General features: G+C 37.7%; 2 protein-coding genes across 2 annotated transcripts in view; both read left to right on the plus strand.

The window, feature by feature from the left end:
- The first annotated feature begins 5,599 nt into the window (after nt 1–5,599).
- On the plus strand, nt 5,600–17,801 carry LOC141653772 (puromycin-sensitive aminopeptidase-like). Its single transcript, XM_074461618.1, has 33 exons — nt 5,600–5,909; nt 6,004–6,084; nt 6,216–6,260; nt 6,819–6,959; nt 7,098–7,173; nt 7,260–7,339; nt 7,705–7,818; nt 8,242–8,316; nt 8,408–8,515; nt 8,857–9,069; nt 9,156–9,217; nt 9,744–9,771; nt 9,872–9,958; nt 10,051–10,076; nt 10,322–10,385; nt 10,489–10,569; nt 10,692–10,739; nt 11,647–11,665; nt 11,782–11,786; nt 11,885–11,896; nt 12,025–12,081; nt 12,216–12,325; nt 12,409–12,489; nt 12,590–12,773; nt 13,037–13,185; nt 13,477–13,615; nt 13,706–13,852; nt 15,857–15,938; nt 16,037–16,212; nt 16,619–16,729; nt 16,814–16,930; nt 17,250–17,321; nt 17,418–17,801. The coding sequence occupies exons 1-33, from the start codon at nt 5,826–5,828 to the stop codon at nt 17,496–17,498; spliced, it is 2,955 nt and encodes a 984-aa protein (XP_074317719.1). The 5' UTR covers nt 5,600–5,825; the 3' UTR covers nt 17,499–17,801.
- A 551-nt stretch (nt 17,802–18,352) lies between these two features.
- The window catches only part of LOC141653773 (BTB/POZ domain-containing protein At5g41330), a 46,364-nt gene continuing 43,432 nt past the window's right edge, over nt 18,353–21,284 (plus strand). Inside the window, exon 1 of the mRNA XM_074461620.1 lies at nt 18,353–19,934. Coding sequence (XP_074317721.1) covers nt 18,417–19,811 — 1,395 coding nt within the window. The 5' untranslated portion in view covers nt 18,353–18,416 and the 3' untranslated portion in view covers nt 19,812–19,934. The remainder of the gene's footprint in view (nt 19,935–21,284) is intronic.

A 21,284-nucleotide genomic window follows, 5' to 3' on the forward strand; every position in this document is an offset into this window, starting at 1 on the left:
TAACAGTTCTATCCCGGGGTTCATTTTATTTAGACTCTTCCTATGTTCATTGGGTTCATTGGTTTAGGCCTGAGGATCGTTCGCTCTGATACCACTTTGTAACACCCCCATTTATTTAAGGGCCTGAACTAGGACTTCTCAGATAAATGGCGGTGTTACCATCTCGGAAACCCGAGGCAGTAGATAACAAAGGAAAGAACACAGTACTTTATTAAATGCTTATAGTGAGATTACAACTGGAATTATAACAAAGCCTCCAAAAATATGAACAAAAGATGAAGTCTGATAAAACTACTAATAAGACTAAGGTGGGCTAGGCACTAAGTCCGTCATCCAAGCTCTCTTCCCGGCCAGCTCCTATCAGTCTCTGAAATACCTGTCAATCTGCTCTCCAATAATTGGATCATCACAGGCGTACACGAATACACAGGGTCAGCCACGAAGCTGAGTAGGGAAAACAATTAAACAACAAAATATAATATGCATGATCCTCTGTCACCTCCATCTCCATCTCAACTCGTATCTCATATCTCATTTCTCATATCTCATAACCCGGACAACCCAGCCATACCGATCCCCGGTAGACTATATATATCGACCGTAGCCGATCCGGCTCCTTGTTGAGGACACCAGGGCAAGTCTGCAGAACCCGCCTGGGCCTTATCACGATTCACATTGTATCTCAACATCGTCACTCCTACACCATCCTCCATCTCCAATGCATATGAAATGCTCAACAGTAATAATGCAACACAATATGTATATTAATGAATGAAATCATGCCAGCTAACGAATGTTGTGATAACAACCTCAACACGATCAATGCAGTCAATCACCTTCCCGTATATGATTCATAACGTAATTCAACAACCACGAATCAAGTCAACACAATTCAGCAACAACGATAATAGGTCAAGTGTATTTCCCTACCTCAAGTGCCAGCAAATCCAATTAAGCAGTTAAGCAGTCCAGAAATAAAGCAATGAATTTGATTATCGATCCTTCACGAATCCGTCACCTAAAACAATTATAATATTTATAATTATTAACTACTAAATATAGAAATCTCCCAAAGTGGAAACTTTCCCGATATAGTAACTTTTCTCTTTTAACAAACCCGACTCAAAGACCCGTCTTTAATTAATTAGTCATTATTAATTATTATTTTATTTTAAATAACTCGGAACTCAAACCAAAACGATAATTAGAGGTTTAAACGAATTATGTGATGAAACGAATCAACACTTGAACAACTCGAACAATCCCGACTCAAATTATATTAAATAACTCGGAAATTAACTTAACTCAATTATTTAATGACACGGGAATTATATTAATTAATTAAGAATGCGACCCATTAACGAAATATAATGATTAAACTATGAAAACCCGTTTCAAACACTAAAACAACCCGTTAACAACATCACCCCCTTCCCACGCGCTCACCAAACCACCATGCGCCACCACGGGCCGTGATGACCACCACCCGATCCCCCACACCGACCCAACCACCCAGGACCACCCCCACGAGGGTCGACTCCCGCCGGCGAGGTGAACCACGGCCGTCATTTGGCCTGGTTCACCGCCAAACCTCACCAAACGCCCGTGTTTCTCCTCCTGCAACCACCGCAACTATTACCTAGACTCGCAAACAACCACCGCCCTACTCGCCGTCAACCCACGAACACCGACCACTTAGCACCACCGTTTCGACCTCCCCCTAGTCCACGGTGGTGCCACCCAAAACCCCCCGTCTAAACTCCCCGGAAACCGCATCTCGAAACCCATGTGTACCCCCTGTCAAAGTCGCCTTTCACGGCCACCATCACCACCAAGAACCACCCTAACCACCACCCCTGACCTCGTCACTAACCACCCTTTCCCCATACCCCGTCAACAACCACTAACACTGCCTCAACAAGACACGCAACCCCAACCAAAAACCCGACATCAATTCGAAAAACAGAGAACAGAGGTTGTACTCTTACCTTTCCGTCACCACCACCGCCACCATAGCCACCCTAGGTCGTCGACAAACACTCTAAGCTCCTCCCCTGCTGCGTCGTCGTCACGCCCACTCTCTCTCTCTCTCGAATTGCGTGAGGCTTGAGATTGGATCGGAAAAAGGAGGAGGCGTGAGGGAGGCGGGTTGAGGGAAATGATTAGAGTAGTGATTAGGTTAATTAGGTTTAGGGTTATGGTTAATGGGCTTAGGGTTAAATGGGCTGAACAGATAATGGGCCAGCTCAATGGGCCAGCTCACAATTCGAATTCTATATAAAACCGACTCAATTAACTTAGCTCGATACGACGCGAGTTAAATAAAATAACTTAATGAAATTATCGACTCAATAATTTACCCGGCTTAATTGGCAATATAAAATTGATAATAATTAATATATAATGATATCCGTTTAATTTATTATATAATATCCATTTAATTTATTATATAAAATACGGGGTATTACAGATGTGACGGTGTTGGAGGATTGTGTGTATTGTTGTTGTTGTTGTATTATCTTAAATTGTGTAATCAGTAACTGACCCCGTTTAATTGTTTTAAAAACTGTGGTGATCCATTCGGGGATGATGAACAGTTATTGAGCAGGTATGATTTGGATGCGCAAGGGATTAGCTGGGCATGAGTCACCACGAGTCTATTAGAAGTCTTCCGCTGTGTTATCGAACTTTACATTTACTTTATTTGGTTTTTGGATTTGGAACAGTTGTATCACACTTTACAGTTTTTGAGTTTTAATGTATTCACTTAAACTATTTACTTAAAGTACGTTCTTTTATGGTCTATTTGATATTAATTGCATCGGGAAACCGAGATGGTAGCACTCTCATGCATTAGGTGGTCTTGGTAAGGCACCTTGGTGTATGAGGGTGTTACAAAATATGTTAGATCATCAATTACATGTCAATTTTTTGATCTAAAATAAGGTCAAATTTTTTATAGACAAATATCTTTCTTAAGTTTAAGTTCATACTAATTGTCCGAAATGAAAGAAATCCAAAACTTAATTCATTCACAACAAGATTTATGTGATGAATAAAGAAAATATGGGATTAAAGGTTAACATACCAGACTTTTGAAACTTAATTTTGCTTAAGAAGTACAGTATTAATCCAAGCATCCTTGATATTGTCGACATCTCCGGATTTGATGAGAATGATGAGAGGAGGACTTATTTCATGAGAGATTGGCCATCACATGTTGAAGAAGATCGACGACGAGGTTGTTGATGCAAGTGAGGATTAGAGAGTGTCAACAAGAGAGAGTGTGTGTGTGTGAGAGAGAGAATAGGGAGGCAGAGTGTAAGAGTAGACGAAATAAAATAGGGTTTGAGGGGAATGGTGGGTATATAAACATTAGCTTAGGTTTTTTTTTTCATTTCGGGTCGGTTTATTGTATTGGGTCCAATAGAAACGTATTTGGGCCAACATTATGGGTCCAATTGCATGGGTTCAATTTTCATGTGAGTCGGTCACTTCTAAGTAAACAAAATACGACTATATTAGTGGTCCTATTACAAAATACGACTATACGGTCCAAAACATTAGAGCTTATAACTCGATGTTCTCCTTCATTTCTATGGGTGGTAAAATCGATCATTCCATCAATCAAGGTAGAGGATCGTACACTTTTAGGATGTGAGGTCAAAATTGTCATCGGATAGGTACTTTGGTACTGGCTGCAGAGGCAAGGCCTAAGTTCTGTCAATTGTACATATACGACACCGAAGAGGAAGTTCGCAATCGTAAAAATGCCATTAGGTAAATGCATTTTCTTTAAGTAATACTTATCTTTTTTTCTTGTCAATTTTTTTTTTCCAGAGGGAATAATTTGATTATAAAAATGTAGTCCAGGCGATACATCAAGGTTCAATGACGAGATTATACGATTGTTAGAAAATATGATCGACCGTCACAATACGATTGCAAAGACGTTTAGGATGGTTATGGATAGACTGACTGCAAATACAGACAGTGAAGTGAGTATCAAACTTATTTTGAGAAGATCAAGTGATGGAAGAACTTACAATCTTCCAACAGTTTCGGAGCTAGCGGCTTTAATTGAGGGAGATATTGGTCCACATATGGAGAAACAAGATATAGTCTATCATGAAATTTTCCAATTTTTAGAATAATTTGCGTATGTTAAAGTAGATTCTCAAATTCTTTTTCTTTATTCGGTTTGTAAAGTATTTTATATTTGCAAATTGTATTTATAATAGTATATTACGTTTTTTAGCGTAAACCATTGCATTTGAACACGTCTTTGAAACATGTGTAAACATTAATCATGTAGATCATGATTTATAATCGTTATAATTATAATAGAAATTCAAATTAAAATATTCATTAAAAAACATTCATACTGACCTAAATACATACCCGTGCAATTTGCACGGGTTTAAAACTAGTTTCTTTTAAAATAAAATAAATGTTAAATGGTAAATTTAGGTAGTTCGGGCGGAGTCGGATATCAACACTAGTTATACTATTTGTGATACAAGAGTAGGGTATAAAGAAGTGGGGCGGAGATGGATAAGGCGGGTATAAGCGAAGCGGGGACATGAGGAGTGGGTGGGTGTGGGGCGAGGTGGGTATGGGGCGCGTCTTATGTAATAAGTGATACCCGCACCAGCCGCACGAACGACGACAAACGCTTTTGTTAACAACTCATCGCCTATCATTAGGGATGGCAACGGACCGGATCTGGACCGGATCCAGCTAGATCCAGATCCAGATCCGCATTTTTCACATTGGATCCAGATCCGATCCATATCCGACGGGTCAAATTTTCTCAGATCCAAATCCATATCCGACGGGTCCGGGTCGGATCTGGATCCTATTTGAATCTTAGACAATATCAAAATAAACAACAAACACAATAGTGTTATAAGTTAAGTAACACGAACTACACATGCGATATTAACTGTGCCAATAATAAACTAGATCAGTGACATATTATACACACAATAACATTTCAACTCCATCTTTTAAAACTACGAAGTGGCATAAAGTCTACGAAATTCAATGTCAGTGGCCAAATTAAGTGGCATAACTAGTAACAATCATTAAGTTACGTCATGCACTACCAACTTTTATTTTTTTATACTATAAGCTTATGACTTGTGAAATAAGTAAATGAGTAATTTGATAATTTGTTTTTTTTTTTAATTGAAAACGGGTATGCGGATCGGATTTGGATCTGAGTGCTGAGATCCAGATCCATATCCGCCTTATAAGTAATGGATCCATATCCGATCCATATTCAACGGGTCCCAAATATTAGGATCCATATCCGATCCGTGCGGGTCGGATCCTGCGGATCTGGAGCGGATCCTGGATCCATTGCCATCCCTACCTATCATCCATCAAATCATTATCCGCATCCGTTCAAATCGGGGCGAATGCGGGCGAGATCCACCAAAACCCGACCCAGTGATATCCCCTACTCTTTTGCTCCCGTCATAGAAATGATTTCTTTGCTTTGTCCCAAAGTCATAGATCTTTAAATTTGATCAATTTCAGAGTGAGTAGATTCGATCGATAATAAAGTCCTTGATAGGTAAAATTTCAAACACCCATTGAATTTGATTGTAATTTAGTTGGGGGGTAAATCAAATAGTTATCCAAATATAGAAAGTAACACCTTATTTTATCTTCTTGTAGATATTCAATCTGGGGTTTAAGTATTATTTCACCTTTTCATCTACATTTTCATTTAATTTTTCATTTTCTCGTATTAGAGAGTAATAATTCCAAGTTGGTTGGTGTTATATAGAGTAGTAGTAGTATAAATTTAAGTGGGAATGGCTCGTCTGGTTTTAGCTTGCAGTTGCAGAGGTGGAGTTATACCCAGTACAAGTATTTTGGGATTGCTTTCATCTTCTCCTGTGATTATCTTATCCTCTTTTCTTATGCTTTTATCTTTATAATGCTATGTAATCACCATTTTTGTCGAATTCGATGTTATTTGTGTTATTGCAGTTCCAAGGTATTTGTCGATTAGCACCAGTTCAACCTCTAGTTAGGTGTCCCTCTACATATACTAGATTTTCTAGTTTCAAGGTTTGTTTGTTTTTTGATGGTTAGCATTAAATGTCTTTCTACTTGTTATTTGTCAAGCGTGATTGTCCGATTTCCGTTCAAGTTCTGTCCTCATATTTCTCGCATTAAACATGGTTTGATAATGGTTTTAGGCTGCCTCACAAAGGACCCATCACTTCCCTTATTCATCCCTATATGTAAGTTTCTTCTTTTTTCGCTTTAACTTGTACCCATCTGTCCTGGTCATTTGTTGTCCTATTCCATTTTGTGATGGCTCAGTCTCAGTCAATTGTTGTTCTTTCTATTTTAGTAATTCATTTGATGAGTAATTTGTTCATTCACACTCAATTTAGTCCACTTGTCATTTAATAATTGACCCCCTCATCTTTCCTTGGTCTTTGTGCCAAAACCAAAGGACAACCATTGACCGGGACGGAGGGAGTAACTGACTATGACTTGGTGGTTATTCTCACTTTGCCAGTGTTTCCTGTATTGTGTACGACCGCCATCCCAAGTTTATTTAGTGTCTAAATATATGTAGATACAAGGTAAAATTTATCCAAACACCTGTATTCATATTTAACCATTATTAGAAAGCTGTAACTATGGCCTATTGTTCAATGAACATCAGTCAAAGTCGCCATCATTTGACCACCAAAGTCAATTGAAGACGATAACAATGGTATAGAGGGGGTATTTGTTTGCTATGTTATTTAACCTTCTTAATATCGTGTTACTTTTTCTTTTTGCTTTAGAGGAGTAAGGAAGTCAATAGAAGGCTTATCTGCTCCGTTGTAACTGAACCATTGCTAACGGAAGCTGAAGAATTGAATATGGATACACCTAAAGAAATTTTCCTGAGGGACTACAAGAAGCCAGATTACTATTTTGATACTGTATGTACTTTGCTTGTCCTTACAAACATTGCTATTTATACTGGGTTGTTGGAGTTGTTTATGTGGTAGTTTGCATTTATTTGACTTGTTTAGCTGTGAGTTCTTTGAGCTGACTTTTTACTAAATCTCTTGCTAAAGGTGGATTTGAAATTTTTGTTGGACGAAGAGAAGACCCATGTATTTTCTACAATTACTGTCTTCCCCGCAAATGAAGGTATTTTTGTGTCTGCTTTTATTTTCTTTGTGCGCTTTCGTTTAAATGCTGAATTAGAGATGCTAAGCTACTTTCCTCAATGTCAGGTTCTTCCCCTTCTCCATTGGTTTTGGTTGGCAGTGATTTAAAGCTAATCTCCATTAAAGTTAATGGGGTTGAGTTAAAGGTAAGGTAGTATTTTTCTTTAACCTACAAAATTTCTTAGTAGCAGTAGTTATCATTTTTACTCTTTGTTTGGATGGAAGGGTTCGGAGGGAAAAGAAGGAGAACAAATTCCATTGTTTGGTTAGCAAGTAGGGTTGAATGGATTTGGAAGGGAGAGAAATGCAGGGAGGACTCTTTTGCTACATTTCAACTCCCTTCCGCGTCACTCTCTTGTCCACCCGTCTGTCTGTCCCCTCCCCTCTTTTTTTCTCTTTGTGTCTTAAAACAAAGGGTTAGTTTTCGCTCTCTTTCTTCTGTATGTTTAGTATGTTGAAGTATCATAGTTGGGGAAGCCTCTATAACCTACTTCTTCTTCGCTTTATTCAGGAGGGAGAATTTCATGTGGATTCACGTCACTTGACACTTCTATCGCCACCAAGTGGTACATTCACATTGGAAATTGTTACTGAGATTTATCCCCATAACAACACATCCTTGGAGGTAAAGGTTACCCTTTGTATTATGAGTTATGACGCATCTAGTTCGTTTATTTTAGTTTGAAAATTCATGCCTCAGGCGCAAGGTTCACTGAGGCACTACCAAAAACCCCTTGAATAGTCTTAGATGCGCCTTTATAAGGTGCTGCTAGTGAGTCCACTACCACAACTCCTATATTATTTCTTCTAGTATTTTCCTATGTGCTTTCCTTTGCCCCAAATATAACCTTGTTTGCGCAAAATAATGCACATCGTGTGCAATTCTGCATGAGAGCCTGCCTTCAGGCTTCATCTTGCGACTTGTGCCTCGTTGCTACTCGCGTTTTACACCCCGTTACACTTGGCCCTTTCGAATGGCCCTTTCGAAAAATTAAGTATGTCAAGCAAAGCATTATTCATGTCTTAAATGTGCTTTTCTTTGTCGCAGGGTTTGTATAAGTCGTCTGGAAATTTCTGCACACAGTGTGAAGCTGAGGGTTTCCGTAAAATAACATTTTTTCAGGTTTGCTTTCAAATATTGAATTGGTTTGTCGATTTTGCGGTTATAATTGAGATGCTTATTCATTAGGGGTGCGTGGTTGTTGCATCATTAGGACCGTCCTGATATCATGGCAAAATATAGAGTTCGTATTGAAGCTGAGAAGTCCAAGTATCCAGTCTTGCTATCAAATGGAAATCTCATTGGCCAAGGGGATATTGAGGTGAGCTCAACAAATTAGGCTATGACAGTCTCTGTACATATATCAGTAGTATTATTGCCCCCTTTATCCCGTTTGTATTGTTCCCGTTTGACTTTGACAGTCAAACGATGTTGATTTGACCAATAGGTTCTCACTAAGTAAAAAGCAGTTACAACAATTAATCAATGATACATGAGAATAATTGTATTAATAAATTAGACAAGATTTTTAAATTATGTCTTTATGTATATTTGATTCAATTAATGGTCAAAGTTTACATTGGTTGTTGCATTAAAGTGAAGTGTGGACAGTAATTTGGAATGAATGTACTATGATTTGTCAACTTGTTTTCTCTACTATAGGACGGCAAACACTTCGCTGTTTGGGAGGATCCATTCAAAAAGCCATGTTATCTGTTTGCCTTGGTTGCTGGCCAGCTGGAGAGCAGAGATGACACATTTATTACTCGCTCTGGCCGTGAAGTTTCTCTTAGGATATGGACCCCCTCCGAAGACTTGCCAAAGACAGCACATGCCATGTATTCTCTCAAGGCTGCGATGAAATGGGATGAAGATGTGGGCTCCTAAAATTTTCAAGTATGCCTGGTAGTCCGAAACTAATTTGTCAACTTGACTCTTAACCCATGTGCTCATTCTTTCAGGTATTTGGCTTGGAGTATGACCTAGATCTATTTAATATTGTCGCCGTTCCAGACTTCAATATGTAAGTTATCTTGAGTGGATAATTTCAATTTTACTTTGTTTGGATACCATAGGCCCATAGCACTGTAGTAGGAGGGAAGGGGGTAGAGAAACGAGATGGAGAGGAGAGAAAACAAAGGAGGGGAGAATGGAGTAATGCCATTTTAATTTTGTTTGTAAGAGGGTAAATTGATCCCTCCATTTTCCTCTCCTCCACTTCTCTTAGTTCAATATGTTCCTCTCTGCCCCTGCCTATCACAGGGTATGGGTAAATCGGATTTACGCATTCTTACCCTTGCGGAGAGTTTGTTTTCTCCAAAATGACTCCATATAAGTTAGTAAATGAATTGCCTTAAGAGTTGCACCGACCAACTCTTGCTTCACAATTTAACAAGTTGTAGACAATTTAGCGAGCTATTTTTATTTATTCCATCGTATTTCAAAATCCAAAGGTAAACATTAGCGAGTATTCGGCTCCATTCGAAACAGAAAACAAAGTCTTACTATATTTGGTAAACTGACTTGAACTTATTTGATGTGCTTGGTAGGGGAGCCATGGAGAACAAGAGTTTGAATGTATGTCTTTGGAAACCAATCTCATTTACAATGATTGTCTTGATGAAAAGCCGTTGATACAGTATGAATTTGGAAACTTAAAATCGTTTTTCTCTGTCAGATTTTCAATTCCAAGCTAGTTTTGGCATCTCCAGAGACGGCTACTGATGCAGATTATGCAGCAATTTTGGGAGTGATTGGTCACGAGGTAGGCGTTGAGATTTATGTTACAATGACATTCCTTTTCTGACTTGGCCTTAACTGATTCTTGAAGCGTTTGTGATCATTACTTTTTCGCAGTATTTCCACAACTGGACTGGAAACAGGTAAACACTAAGCAATATCTTCCCTGCATACAAATAGTCGTTTGATAGTGTCATATTTATATAATATGAGACTAACCCATATACCCATATATGCATTAACTGTTAAACACTAAAATCAAGGAATAATTACCCTATTATGTTAATTAGTCTCATGATAATTTATAATTGGACCATCTCATATGAGAATTTGCCAGTACATTCCCTTCCTGGAATTTGATTGATTTTCTGTCTTGTACCTCATGCAGAGTAACATGTCGGGACTGGTTTCAGCTAAGCTTGAAGGAAGGACTAACTGTTTTCCGTGATCAGGTATATAATCTATTGTATTGACGTATTCTATATGGGTTAATACTTAATAGTCGGCATGGAGGTACTGTCATTTCCTTCCTTAATCCCAGTTTCATTTGCATAGGAATTTTCTTCGGACATGGGAAGTCGCAGTGTACAACGGATTGCTGATGTTTCAACGCTTCGGAATTATCAATACCCACAGGTAAATTCCTATCTCTTAATTGGTGCGTGCTCTTGGTATCAGATATTTTTCAAGCTTTTTTATCTGACAATTAATGAGAATGACATTCATTCATCATCCGAAATTGAATTTTAATCTCTCAGGATGCTGGTCCCATGGCTCATCCTGTTCGCCCACACTCCTACATTAAGGTAGCTTTCTTCTTCTCTTCCAACATCAAAATGTTTTTCTATCAATGATACAAACATTAATTTGTTTTTTTTAAATATTAAATTATTATCCTGTTAATATTAGTATTAATTTTGTACAACCACCACAACATTACCTCAGTGCCTCTGCAAATTGGAGGGTAGGGGGTGTTTGCTTGGACATACCTTTCTCGTGTTATTGGGGCGGTTTCGAAATGACACAAATTGGGAATCGTGTCGAGAATTGCATCAAATGAGGGCTACGATATGTATAAATTTGTACGTGTATTTTAAAATTTAACATTGACAATTAGCAAAACTATGGTAATTTGTTTATCTGAAATTAACAAGCTTAAAATGCTATACAATAACATTACCCCAATGCCTCCAGGGCTCCGCAAATTACGGGATAAGGGGAGTCGGATGCACGAAGCCTTAAAGCGCTAGAACCACAAAGAGAGTGTTTCCAAATGACCCGGGATGAAAATTGCATCGAGAAGTACATCTAAGGACTGCTAGTTCACAATAGAAAAAGCGCAGCCACTTTAGCTATTTTTCTTTATTCCATCATAATTCAGAACCAAAGATTGATGAGTCTTTGTCTCTATTGGAAATGGAAACACATTAAATGCTATATGCCTGTGTATGGCAAATACAAAATAAACTACGCAGTATTGATTAAAAAAAGCTTGACAACCCAATATTTAAGAAGTGACCAACCAACAAAATGGAGAAAAATAAATGGAAAGTAATCTGAAAAACCATGCTAACCTCGCAATGCTGATGCTATGGCTCTTACGTCTTCAACTAGACTAAGATAATGGGTTTTTTGTAACCCCTTTGAATCCGCCCCTGCTTGTCATACTTTAAGTTTAAGCTCAGCTCATGATGGTTATATTCCTTTTTGCAGATGGACAATTTCTATACTGGTAATTTTTGGCTGGTTGTTGATTACCATTAAATTTCCTGAATTTTCGTCACTGTCACTAACTGCTGCTGTGATCTGACTTGTGCCCTGACGTACAATATCTGGTGGAAAATGTAGTCACGGTATCATTCTGTATCTTTACTGCTTTACACCACATTTTCTACTAGTAGACAAATTTGCTTTTCGCTCCGACGACTTATTTCACGCTGTTCTTTTGCAGGTGTATGAAAAGGTGCAACTTCTGTTCAAACTTCTGTCTTCCACCAATAGTGGGCAAAGTTAAAACGAATTTGTGGTACTGTAGTAGAGATGTTTTTGTTTGATAATATGTTGAGGTTTTTTATTTTTTACCACTGACAGGGAGCAGAAGTTGTCAGGATGTATAAAACCTTGCTGGGGAGCCAGGGATTCCGTAAGGTATCTTTTGAGGAAATTATTTGTTTTAATAATTTTCTTTATTTTAAAAGAAATCAAACCCCAGATGGTCATCAGTTTCTCATGGTGCCATTCTGCCAGTAATACTATCTTAACATGTACACACTCAACTGTAGGGTATGGATTTGTACTTCAAGAGGCATGATGGACAAGCGGTAACATGTGAAGATTTCTACTCTGCTATGAGAGATGCAAATGATACTGATTTTTCCAATTTCTTACTCTGGTGAGTCTGTCATTGATGTATATCCTAGGCTAACTCGAAAGTCTTTGTCCATTTATTTGATTAACAAATAACTAAAATGTAAGGTATTCGCAAGCTGGGACACCCAGAGTAAAAGTAGCTTCATCTTATGAAGCCGAGAAGCAGACATATACTTTAGATTTCAGGTACAAATATGTTATCCAGGCTTTCTTTTGTACTCTTTGATTCTCTGCTATACTGTTGCTAACTCCTCTTGTTTGGTGGACAAATAATGGAATATTGCAGCCAAGAGGTACCACCAACTCCAGGACAATCTGTGAAAGAGCCCATGTTTATTCCGGTTGCAATCGGTTTGCTGGACTCCGACGGGAAGGACATACCCCTATCATCTGTTCATCATGATGGCAAAATTGAATTGTTGTCTACCAATGGTCATTCAATCTACACAACCGTTCTACGTGTAACAAAGGTTGGACTTATTTTCTAGCTCCATTTAGCATTGGTAGAGGAGAAATCCTTGAGTATGTGTGGCTTTTAACGCCTGTTGTCATTCATTTGCTTTACTATGAGGTATTTAACTCCTAACATTTTCAAATTAGGCGGTAAATCAACAATGTAGAACACTAGAACATCATTCGCCATGTGGCTACGGCGTTCAACATTTACTTGATACACGTATTTTTGGTATTTGTCTTCGGTCGTCTTATTCTTCTGTTTTATTTTTTCTTGCAGAAAGAGGAAAAATTTGTATTTTCTGGTTTATCTGGGCGGCCAGTTCCTTCTTTGTTAAGAGGCTTCAGTGCACCTATCCGTCTTGAATCTGATTTATCTGATGATGACTTATTTTTCCTCCTTGCCCATGATTCAGATGAATTCAACCGGTATGTTAATTATGTAAGCAAGTTGCCTGCAAACCTCTACACTTGAATGTTAAAATATCACAAATACTTATTTGACGATGTCTTACAAGCGAGACCAACACATTAACCCTTTAATTAAATAAGGTAGCCCATTATAGTGTGCACTTGCTCTGCTGTGTTATAGGAAGAATATTTTGGTTTCTTGAAACCCCATGGAGATGGCTAATGCTGTAATTATTAATTTGTCATCTAGTGATTATTAGTGTCATGTACTCCGGTGTATGTCTGATGGGTGTGCTTTCATGATTGCAGTTGGGAGGCTGGACAAATACTGGCAAGAAAGTTGATGCTAAGTTTAGTTGATGATTTCCAGCAAAATAAGCCTCTCAACTTAAACCAAAAATTTGTTAATGGATTCAAAAGCATTCTTGGTGACAAAAATTTGGACAAAGTCCGAACTCAGTACTGTCTTCTTCTTTAGTGTGCATATTTCTTCTGCATAACCCGGATTTTGCTGATATTTTTTTTGTATCCCTCAAAGGAATTCATTGCAAAGGCCGTAACTCTTCCTAGTGAAGGGGAAATCATGGATGTGATGCGTGTTGCGGATCCTGATGCTGTTCATGCAGTCCGAACTTTCATGAGAAAGCAGCTTGCTTCGCAGCTAAAAGCTGAATTCATCCACACGGTGCGCTTCAAGACTTATGTGATTTAGATTCTATATGTTTAGTTCATTGCCAACAACAAATCCATATTACCTATGTCCCTAGTGGCGTAAAGGTTCCACCTACGAGTCTATAAGGCTGTGAGGTGATTGGGGACCAGATGTATGCAACCTTACCAATGTGTTATACGTAACATACATTGTTCCTGATTATTCATGAAGGCTATGATGAAAATTGTATTAAGCGTTGCACTAAATGATTGGTATTTCACAATCAAAACAAGTGCATTTGGTTTAGCGAGTCTTTGTTTTCCCTAGAAATGAAGCTAATTCACAAAAAAAATAGAGTTGGAGTCACTTTACAGTGTCATTTGCTTTATCTAATCTAGTACTCCCTCCAATTTTATATTTTATTCCCATTTGCTTTTTGGATGTCAAAGTTTTCGAACTTTGACCATAAATATGTTGGAGAATAAAAAAGTTGTATATAAAACTAAAATATTTATACTTATGAAAACATATTTCACGAAGAAAAATTTCGACCAGAAAAAGTTGCGTATAGATGTCGAAAAATAAGGTCAAAGTTCCGTATTGGAGACCGCAATAAAGCAAATGAGGAGAAAATAAAATAATTGGAGGGAGTACTATATATATAAACTGGAAACCAGTGCCTTCAATCAATGATATTTGGTTACTTCAAAATCTTGACATGTGTCTTTCATATATTTTAACTGTACTAAGGCGTTGTTTGGTAGACAACATATTAGGTGAAATTAGTAGATTCCGGCATAAATAGTAGATTGACCAATCAATCTACTAATTTTAAGTGTTTGGTTAATGGCATATTCAGATAATCTACTGTTTTACTGTTTTTGAATATGCTGCTACTAGCAGCATATTGTAGCATATTCATTTTATACATGAAAATGGTAGATTTGTCCTATAATCTGCTAATTACCAAACACGTTTTCTTAATTCTGCTAATTTAATTCGATGGTTATGCCAACCGTATTCTGCTAATGTTATCTGCTATTGTAAATCTGGTTCCGCCGTTTGTTTCCGTTTGCCAAACAGAGCCTAAATATTACTCCGTAGTTGATTAAATTTAGGAAAGTAACTTAAGAAAAATAATTAGATTATAATAGTTCTCCTTAATCTAGAAAGTATGAACAATTAGGTAACTAATCGATTTAAGGAAAGCATTTTTATTTATTTAAATATATCTGTAATAAAATTAATGGGTTATTTTATAAGAATAATCCAAACTAGAGAATGGTGGGAGTGCGCATTAGGGTGGTGTCGTTATGGTCGATGTTGTTGGTTGTGGTGCTGGCGGCACTTGTATGGCGGTGGTTGACTGGTTGTGGCGTTGGCAGCGGTTGGATGAGGGCGGTTATGGTGTTTGTGATAATGGTAAGAAATTAGAGTTTGGTAGGTGGGTGAGTTTGGGTGATAACTGATATAGTATGGTTAAAAGGAATCAGGGAAGGTAACTTGCTAAATAGGTAGCCGATTACCGGATTTGATACAAGAGAAGGGAGGCGATAGTATGGTGTATTCTGAGTTAAGTTAAAGTTCGGATTATTCTTATAAATTAACCCAAAATTAATTGGTATAGTGAATTTAATTGTAAAAATAGCGGGAGTAGTCAAGAGTAACAATAATAACCGCGAGGTAGTGAAAGTAATGGTATTAATAGGGCATGTAGTAAATGTAATAATGTTAGTAGCGGGAGTAGTAAATGTGTCTCATAATTTGGTTGATAAATTTTCCATCTTATCATAATTTTAAGATATACTATAAATGGTAAATGTATGAGTTGGGCAAGTCATACAAAATAAAATTTAAATGGTAAATAGAGGTAGCCCGGGCAGGGCCGGACGCCAAAGCTAGTTTTATCATGTTTCAAAACCAAAGAAAAGCAAGTCTTCACTTTGCTTTATACCATCATATTTCAAAACGAAAAATGTTTAGACAATTATTGTGCTGAAGTTTCTGAGAACTGGACTGCTTCTGATTTCTTATCAGGTTGAAGAAAACAGGAGCTCCGAGCAATACAAATTTGACCATTGCAATATGGCTAGACGGGCACTAAAGAACATTGCACTTGGTGAGTTGCTCATTATATGCCGTAATCACTTTTGGGATTTAATGATCTACTGTATTGCACTGAGAAGAAACTATAAACCATCTATGATTATACTGCAGCATATATAGCATCTCTCGATGATTCGGAATGCGCTGCGCTTGCTCTGAATGAATATAGAACAGCAACAAACATGACTGATCAATTTGGAGCTCTGGCAGCTATTGCCCAGAACCCTGGTAGAATTCGCGATGAAGTTTTGTCTGACTTCTATGACAAGTGGCAGAATGATTTTTTGGTGAGTGACAACCACCTAAATAAATTTTTGTTGTGTTTGTCGTAAATTTCTAAGCATGCTTCAGAGAAACATTGTTGGTATAATCATATTCAGCTGCTGCAGTTAGTATCTCACTTTCTTGTAACTTGTAATACAATCTTACTATTAACTTAGAATTAGATTGTTTCACAGTTGAAAGTCAAAGGGTCGCTGAAAACATTAAAATGACCAGTAGCTAAAACAACGTGGTAATATTAAAAGAGTTGGTAAAACCGTATGTGGTCACATATTAGGGATTAAAGTGGTTTTACGATAAATAATTGTAAAACCATGAAAAGAATTTTTAATTTGACTGGAAAACTCTTTGTTTTATATGCGCTGACTATATCGTCTTCTCTCCCACTCCTATCCCTTATTGAAAATAAAGGTTGTGAACAAGTGGTTTGCGCTTCAAGCAACATCGGACATCCCAGGCAATGTCGAAAATGTTAAGAAGCTCTTGGAGCATCCTGCATTTGACCTCCGTAATCCAAACAAGGTTCATTCTACAGACTCAAATCATGCATCCATTATTCAAGCGACTTAAGCTTTCAAGATTCTAATTTCATCTCCCGTGAAATAGGTTTACTCATTGATTGGAGGCTTTTGTGGGTCCCCTGTAAATTTCCATGCAAAGGATGGATCAGGATATAGATTCTTGGGAGATTTGGTGGTCCAGCTCGATAAAATAAATCCACAGGTATGTCGACTGATGAATAAAAACAAGGAATTGTATTCTTAGGAAATCTAATTTTGTTAAATTCCTTTTTTTCCTTAATAAGTAGTCAATTTTATAAAACGGAGAAGTATTGAGGTGTAACTCAGTACAAGGCAGATTGTCCATTATCTCCTAGGACAGAAGGTCTCGCTTGTGACCGTCACAAGCTTGTGACCTCTCACAATCCCTCTCCCACTTGCTCTCCCACTTGCAGCTTGTGAGAGGTCACAAGCTTGTGATGAACAGTACCCGTCACAAATCAGAATTTGTGCTCCTAAGAATACTCCACAACTTTATGTAGGTGGCCTCGAGGATGGTATCGGCTTTCTCTCGATGGAAGCAGTTTGATGAGACCCGGCAAACCCTAGCAAAGGTAAACTAGACTCATAAATTTGGTGAATGTTAAGATTACTGATCTTCATTAGGTATTACTATGATGCATTGACGAGGGTGTCATGGTGTATTACAGGCTCATTTGGAAAAGATCTTGTCCAGTAATGGATTATCCGAGAATGTTTTTGAGATTGCTTCCAAGAGCTTGGCTTCTTAGATCACTATATTGCTGAACTTAAATCATGATTTTGGACCTGCTAATTATGTTTACTTTGTTTGACTGTATTTACTTTTACTGCTACGTAATGTTAGACTATCCAGTTAGCAGCGGTTGATAGTCTGTAGATCATGATTAACTAAATCCTTTCTTAGACAAATCGTCAGTGTAGTTTTTTTTTTTTTTTTTTTTTTTTTTTTTTTTTTTTTTTTGTAAGCATTAAACACGGTTTTATCTAATGAATCTTTTGTTAGATACAATCATACAACGCTCAATAAGACAGTATGTGTAAATTTTTCAAAACCTTGAGGTGTTCATGTAATCATGTTTCCATTTCTTCGTCCACATAATAACCATTAAGCTATAGCTCCAAGCGTAAAGGTTATCTTTGGTAGAAGTTCAATTCAAGTGCCTCTATCAATAGGAGGTGTTCATTGGTCCGGATAGGCGGGACCAAAGTTTTTGGACGGAAGACCGCACAAGGTTAAAATGTCATCCTCCTTTCGAGTGTAAGGAGGACGTCCTCCCGGAGGACACAAGTATTTCTCTATCTAGGCGTTCTTTCTTCGGTCTTGTTTGTATTATTTGACCTATTTAAAGTTTAAGAGGGATTGTTTTTTTTGGTCGCGTGTTTAACAAGAATTTCAAAACCTTGAAGAAATACTTTTACGAGTATAAAATACTAAACAACAAGTCTCCCTTCAAACCATATGGCCCTTCTGAAAGTTTTAGACAGGCTACATGTAAAAGTGGTCACATATGGCCCTTCTGAAGGCTTTAGACGGAAATGGGCCTTCTAAAATGAGAATTTGTGAATACTAAAATTGGCGAAAAGTATCTATGAATCCCTAAATACTTGGGTCGTTGCAGAGTTGCAGTCCCCAGTCCCCAGTCTTCTTTCCAAGCTTTCCCTTAATAATGAAAGCTTCATCATCATCTGGGTTACTAAATCCCAAAGCAGATAGTAGCATCATAACCATAAATGTGGGTGGTCAATTATTCCAAACAACTCATGAAACCCTAAAACAATGTCCCCCTAATTCAATCCTCTCAACTTTCTCAAACTCAAATTCAGTTGTGCCCTTCATTGATAGAGACCCTCATTTCTTCTCCATTATTCTCTCTTTTCTCAGAACCAATTATTTAAATTCCCCAATTTCACAAACCCTAATTTCCGAATTCCAATTCTACGGAATTCACCATCTTTTGATCAATTCTCTCTCCAACCCATCTCAATTCAACCCTTATACACTCCACAAATCTTCCCTTCTTCCATTAAATGGCAGAGACAGTCCCTCTGCCATCTCCGCCACCTCCTCTGGCTCTCTTCATGTTGCTCATGGTAGCAAGATCACTTCCTTTGACTGGTCGTTGACTACAAAGTCAACTATTTTGACCGAATTTGTTGCTGTTGATTCACTTTTGGCCGTTTCACCGGACGTCGTGGCGGCTGGTGCAACCGATTTTTCTGGGTTGCAAATACTTGATCTTGATAACGGTATTGTCAAGGAGAGTTTGAATTGGGAGAATTCTACTCGATCTAATTCTAATGTCCAAGCTCTAGGATCCTCCAATGAGTATTTGTTCGCTAGTTATGAATCGAGTAGGCGAAACTCCAATGCCATCGTTGTTTATGATCTTTTAGGTGATTTTAGGCCTGTTTTTGAGATTGCCCGCAACGAGATTTATGGTGCTGAATTTGATTGTGGCACTATCCCAGCTACAAAATTGAGTTGGGTTTCGAGTCAAAATCTGTTATTAGCATCTGGGTCTCATAGCGGACCGACAGGGGTAATAGGTAGTATCAAATTGTGGGATATTAGGTCTGGGGATTTAGTTTGGGAGATGAAGGATACAGTTGATTGCTTTGCTGATGTTGCTGTTTCGAGTTCTTTATCAGCTATGTTTAAAGTTGGGGTGAATTCTGGTGAAATGTTTTATATTGATTTGAGAAAACTCGGCCTAGAAAGCGAGTGGGTTTGTTTAGGTAACAACGCTAAGTTGGTAAGTGCAAAGAAAGAGGGTTTGGGATGTAAAGTAGAATGTCATGGGAATAATGTTTTTGTAGGTAAAAGTGGAGAGTTGGAGTTGTGGTCTGAGATTGTGCTTAATAAATCGAGTGGCGAGACGTTGTTGAATGAGAGAGTGTTTAACAGGAATTTGATGGGAAAAACTAAGGATATGGGAGGTAACAAAATTACCAGCTTGAAATTTGGGGGAAACAAGATGTTTGTTACTAGAAAGGATCAGCAACTGATTGAAGTTTGGCAAAGTTCAGCTACAGGATTTGATCCATTCAAAAACATTGCGTAATCCTAGAAATGTAAGCCCTCGATTATTTTGATGTTATTTCTGGCTATTGTACAATTGTTAATTGGTTTAATTCCATTGTGAATGTATGTTGTTGATAGTAGTGTTTGGTGTCGGTCTAAGAGGGTGATTTTATCACCCTCGTGTCTTTTAATATGGGTCTTTTAGTATGCTTTTCCTAGCATTTGACAATTGGGTATGATGTGGTAACTTGTGTATTTTACCTCGGTTGGACACTTGATCTTAATGCACGGAACCCGAGAGGCAAAGAGCACCTTTCAAAGGTTAAGACAAGGCACAAGAGGCTCACTTGTAACCTAGATATCAGCTGGGAGAAGTAGGAGTGAAGATTAGAAGAAATGAGGGCATTTGAAGAGGTCTAGCTCTTGGAAATTAGAAGTCCAAAAATACGAGCTCGTGCGCAGTCGCTCAAACACAGTCGTGGCCGCCCACGATTCATGCAGCAAGAACAACTTCGGCGCAGTCGCCACCTCGGCCACCAAGGCACAATTATACGGGGCTTCTAATCTTCTTTTGGGCTTCTTAATTGGAAATCTTTCTAGGTTTTCGTGAAGCCCTATATATACCCAAGAGTTTGAAAACCTAAATCATCTATCTACCATCCTATCATCTCATCTAATCTTATATTTAGGGTTTTAAGCTTGTAATAATTTAGAAGACAATTTTCATTCAAAGTTGTAATCTTTCCTTATTGTTTGGGTTTATGAAGACTATGGAAGGCTAAATCCTTCCTTGCTTGGTGTAATTCATCCAAAGTCTCCAACTTTGGTATTGTAAGACTCTTTTAATCTCTTCTTATTTATTTAATGATCTTTCCTTATGCTTAATTCTTATGTTGAGTAGATGAATGTTAGAATTGATCACTCTTGCATCTTGTTTACCCAACTATTGCAAATTCTAGAGAAATGGTTTAATCTATCTAGGATTATTTAGAGCAAGCTTGTTGTATGTTGATTTGGTTTAAATGATTCATGCAATAAGTAGGAAATTTTATGTCTTTTCTCATTTGTATGGTTTGTGAGAATTGATCATAGCTTCTTGTCTTGGCACAACATGGATGGTTTAATTTGTGTATGTTAATATCTTGACTTGAAAGTTTTGGGTTAAAAATAAGAGGAGAGTTATAAAAGAGTCAAACTTTACTATTTGTTGGTTACAAAGGAAGAATTGCACCAAGTTCTCTTAATTATTGAATCATCTTACTCACCAAGTGTTTGTCATATTGCTTGTTAGACTAAGATTGCAATTTCATTTTGTTTCATGTTACCAATCAACTCAAAAACCCCCCTTTATCTATGTTTATCGATTGTTGGTCATTGTTGATAACCATTGTTTGTCTATATCCTTGTCTTTAGTAGTCAATAGTTTACAATTCAAGTTTTTAGCTTAAAAATCCCTTCTCTTGGGTTCGACCCTTACTTCCCTTTACTACTATTCTTATTGCATAGTGTAGAG

Source organism: Silene latifolia, chromosome 4 (assembly GCF_048544455.1).
Source record: "Silene latifolia isolate original U9 population chromosome 4, ASM4854445v1, whole genome shotgun sequence".
Classification (NCBI taxonomy): domain Eukaryota; kingdom Viridiplantae; phylum Streptophyta; class Magnoliopsida; order Caryophyllales; family Caryophyllaceae; genus Silene; species Silene latifolia.

Coding starts and splice junctions, on each gene's coding strand:
- LOC141653772 (XM_074461618.1), top strand. CDS start 5,826: ATGGCTCGTCTGGTTTTAGCTTGCAGTTGCAGAGGTGGAGTTATACCC. Junction 7,174..7,259: donor TGTCTTCCCCGCAAATGAAG/GTATTTTTGTGT, acceptor CCTCAATGTCAG/GTTCTTCCCCTTCTCCATTG. Junction 7,340..7,704: donor TTAATGGGGTTGAGTTAAAG/GTAAGGTAGTAT, acceptor CGCTTTATTCAG/GAGGGAGAATTTCATGTGGA.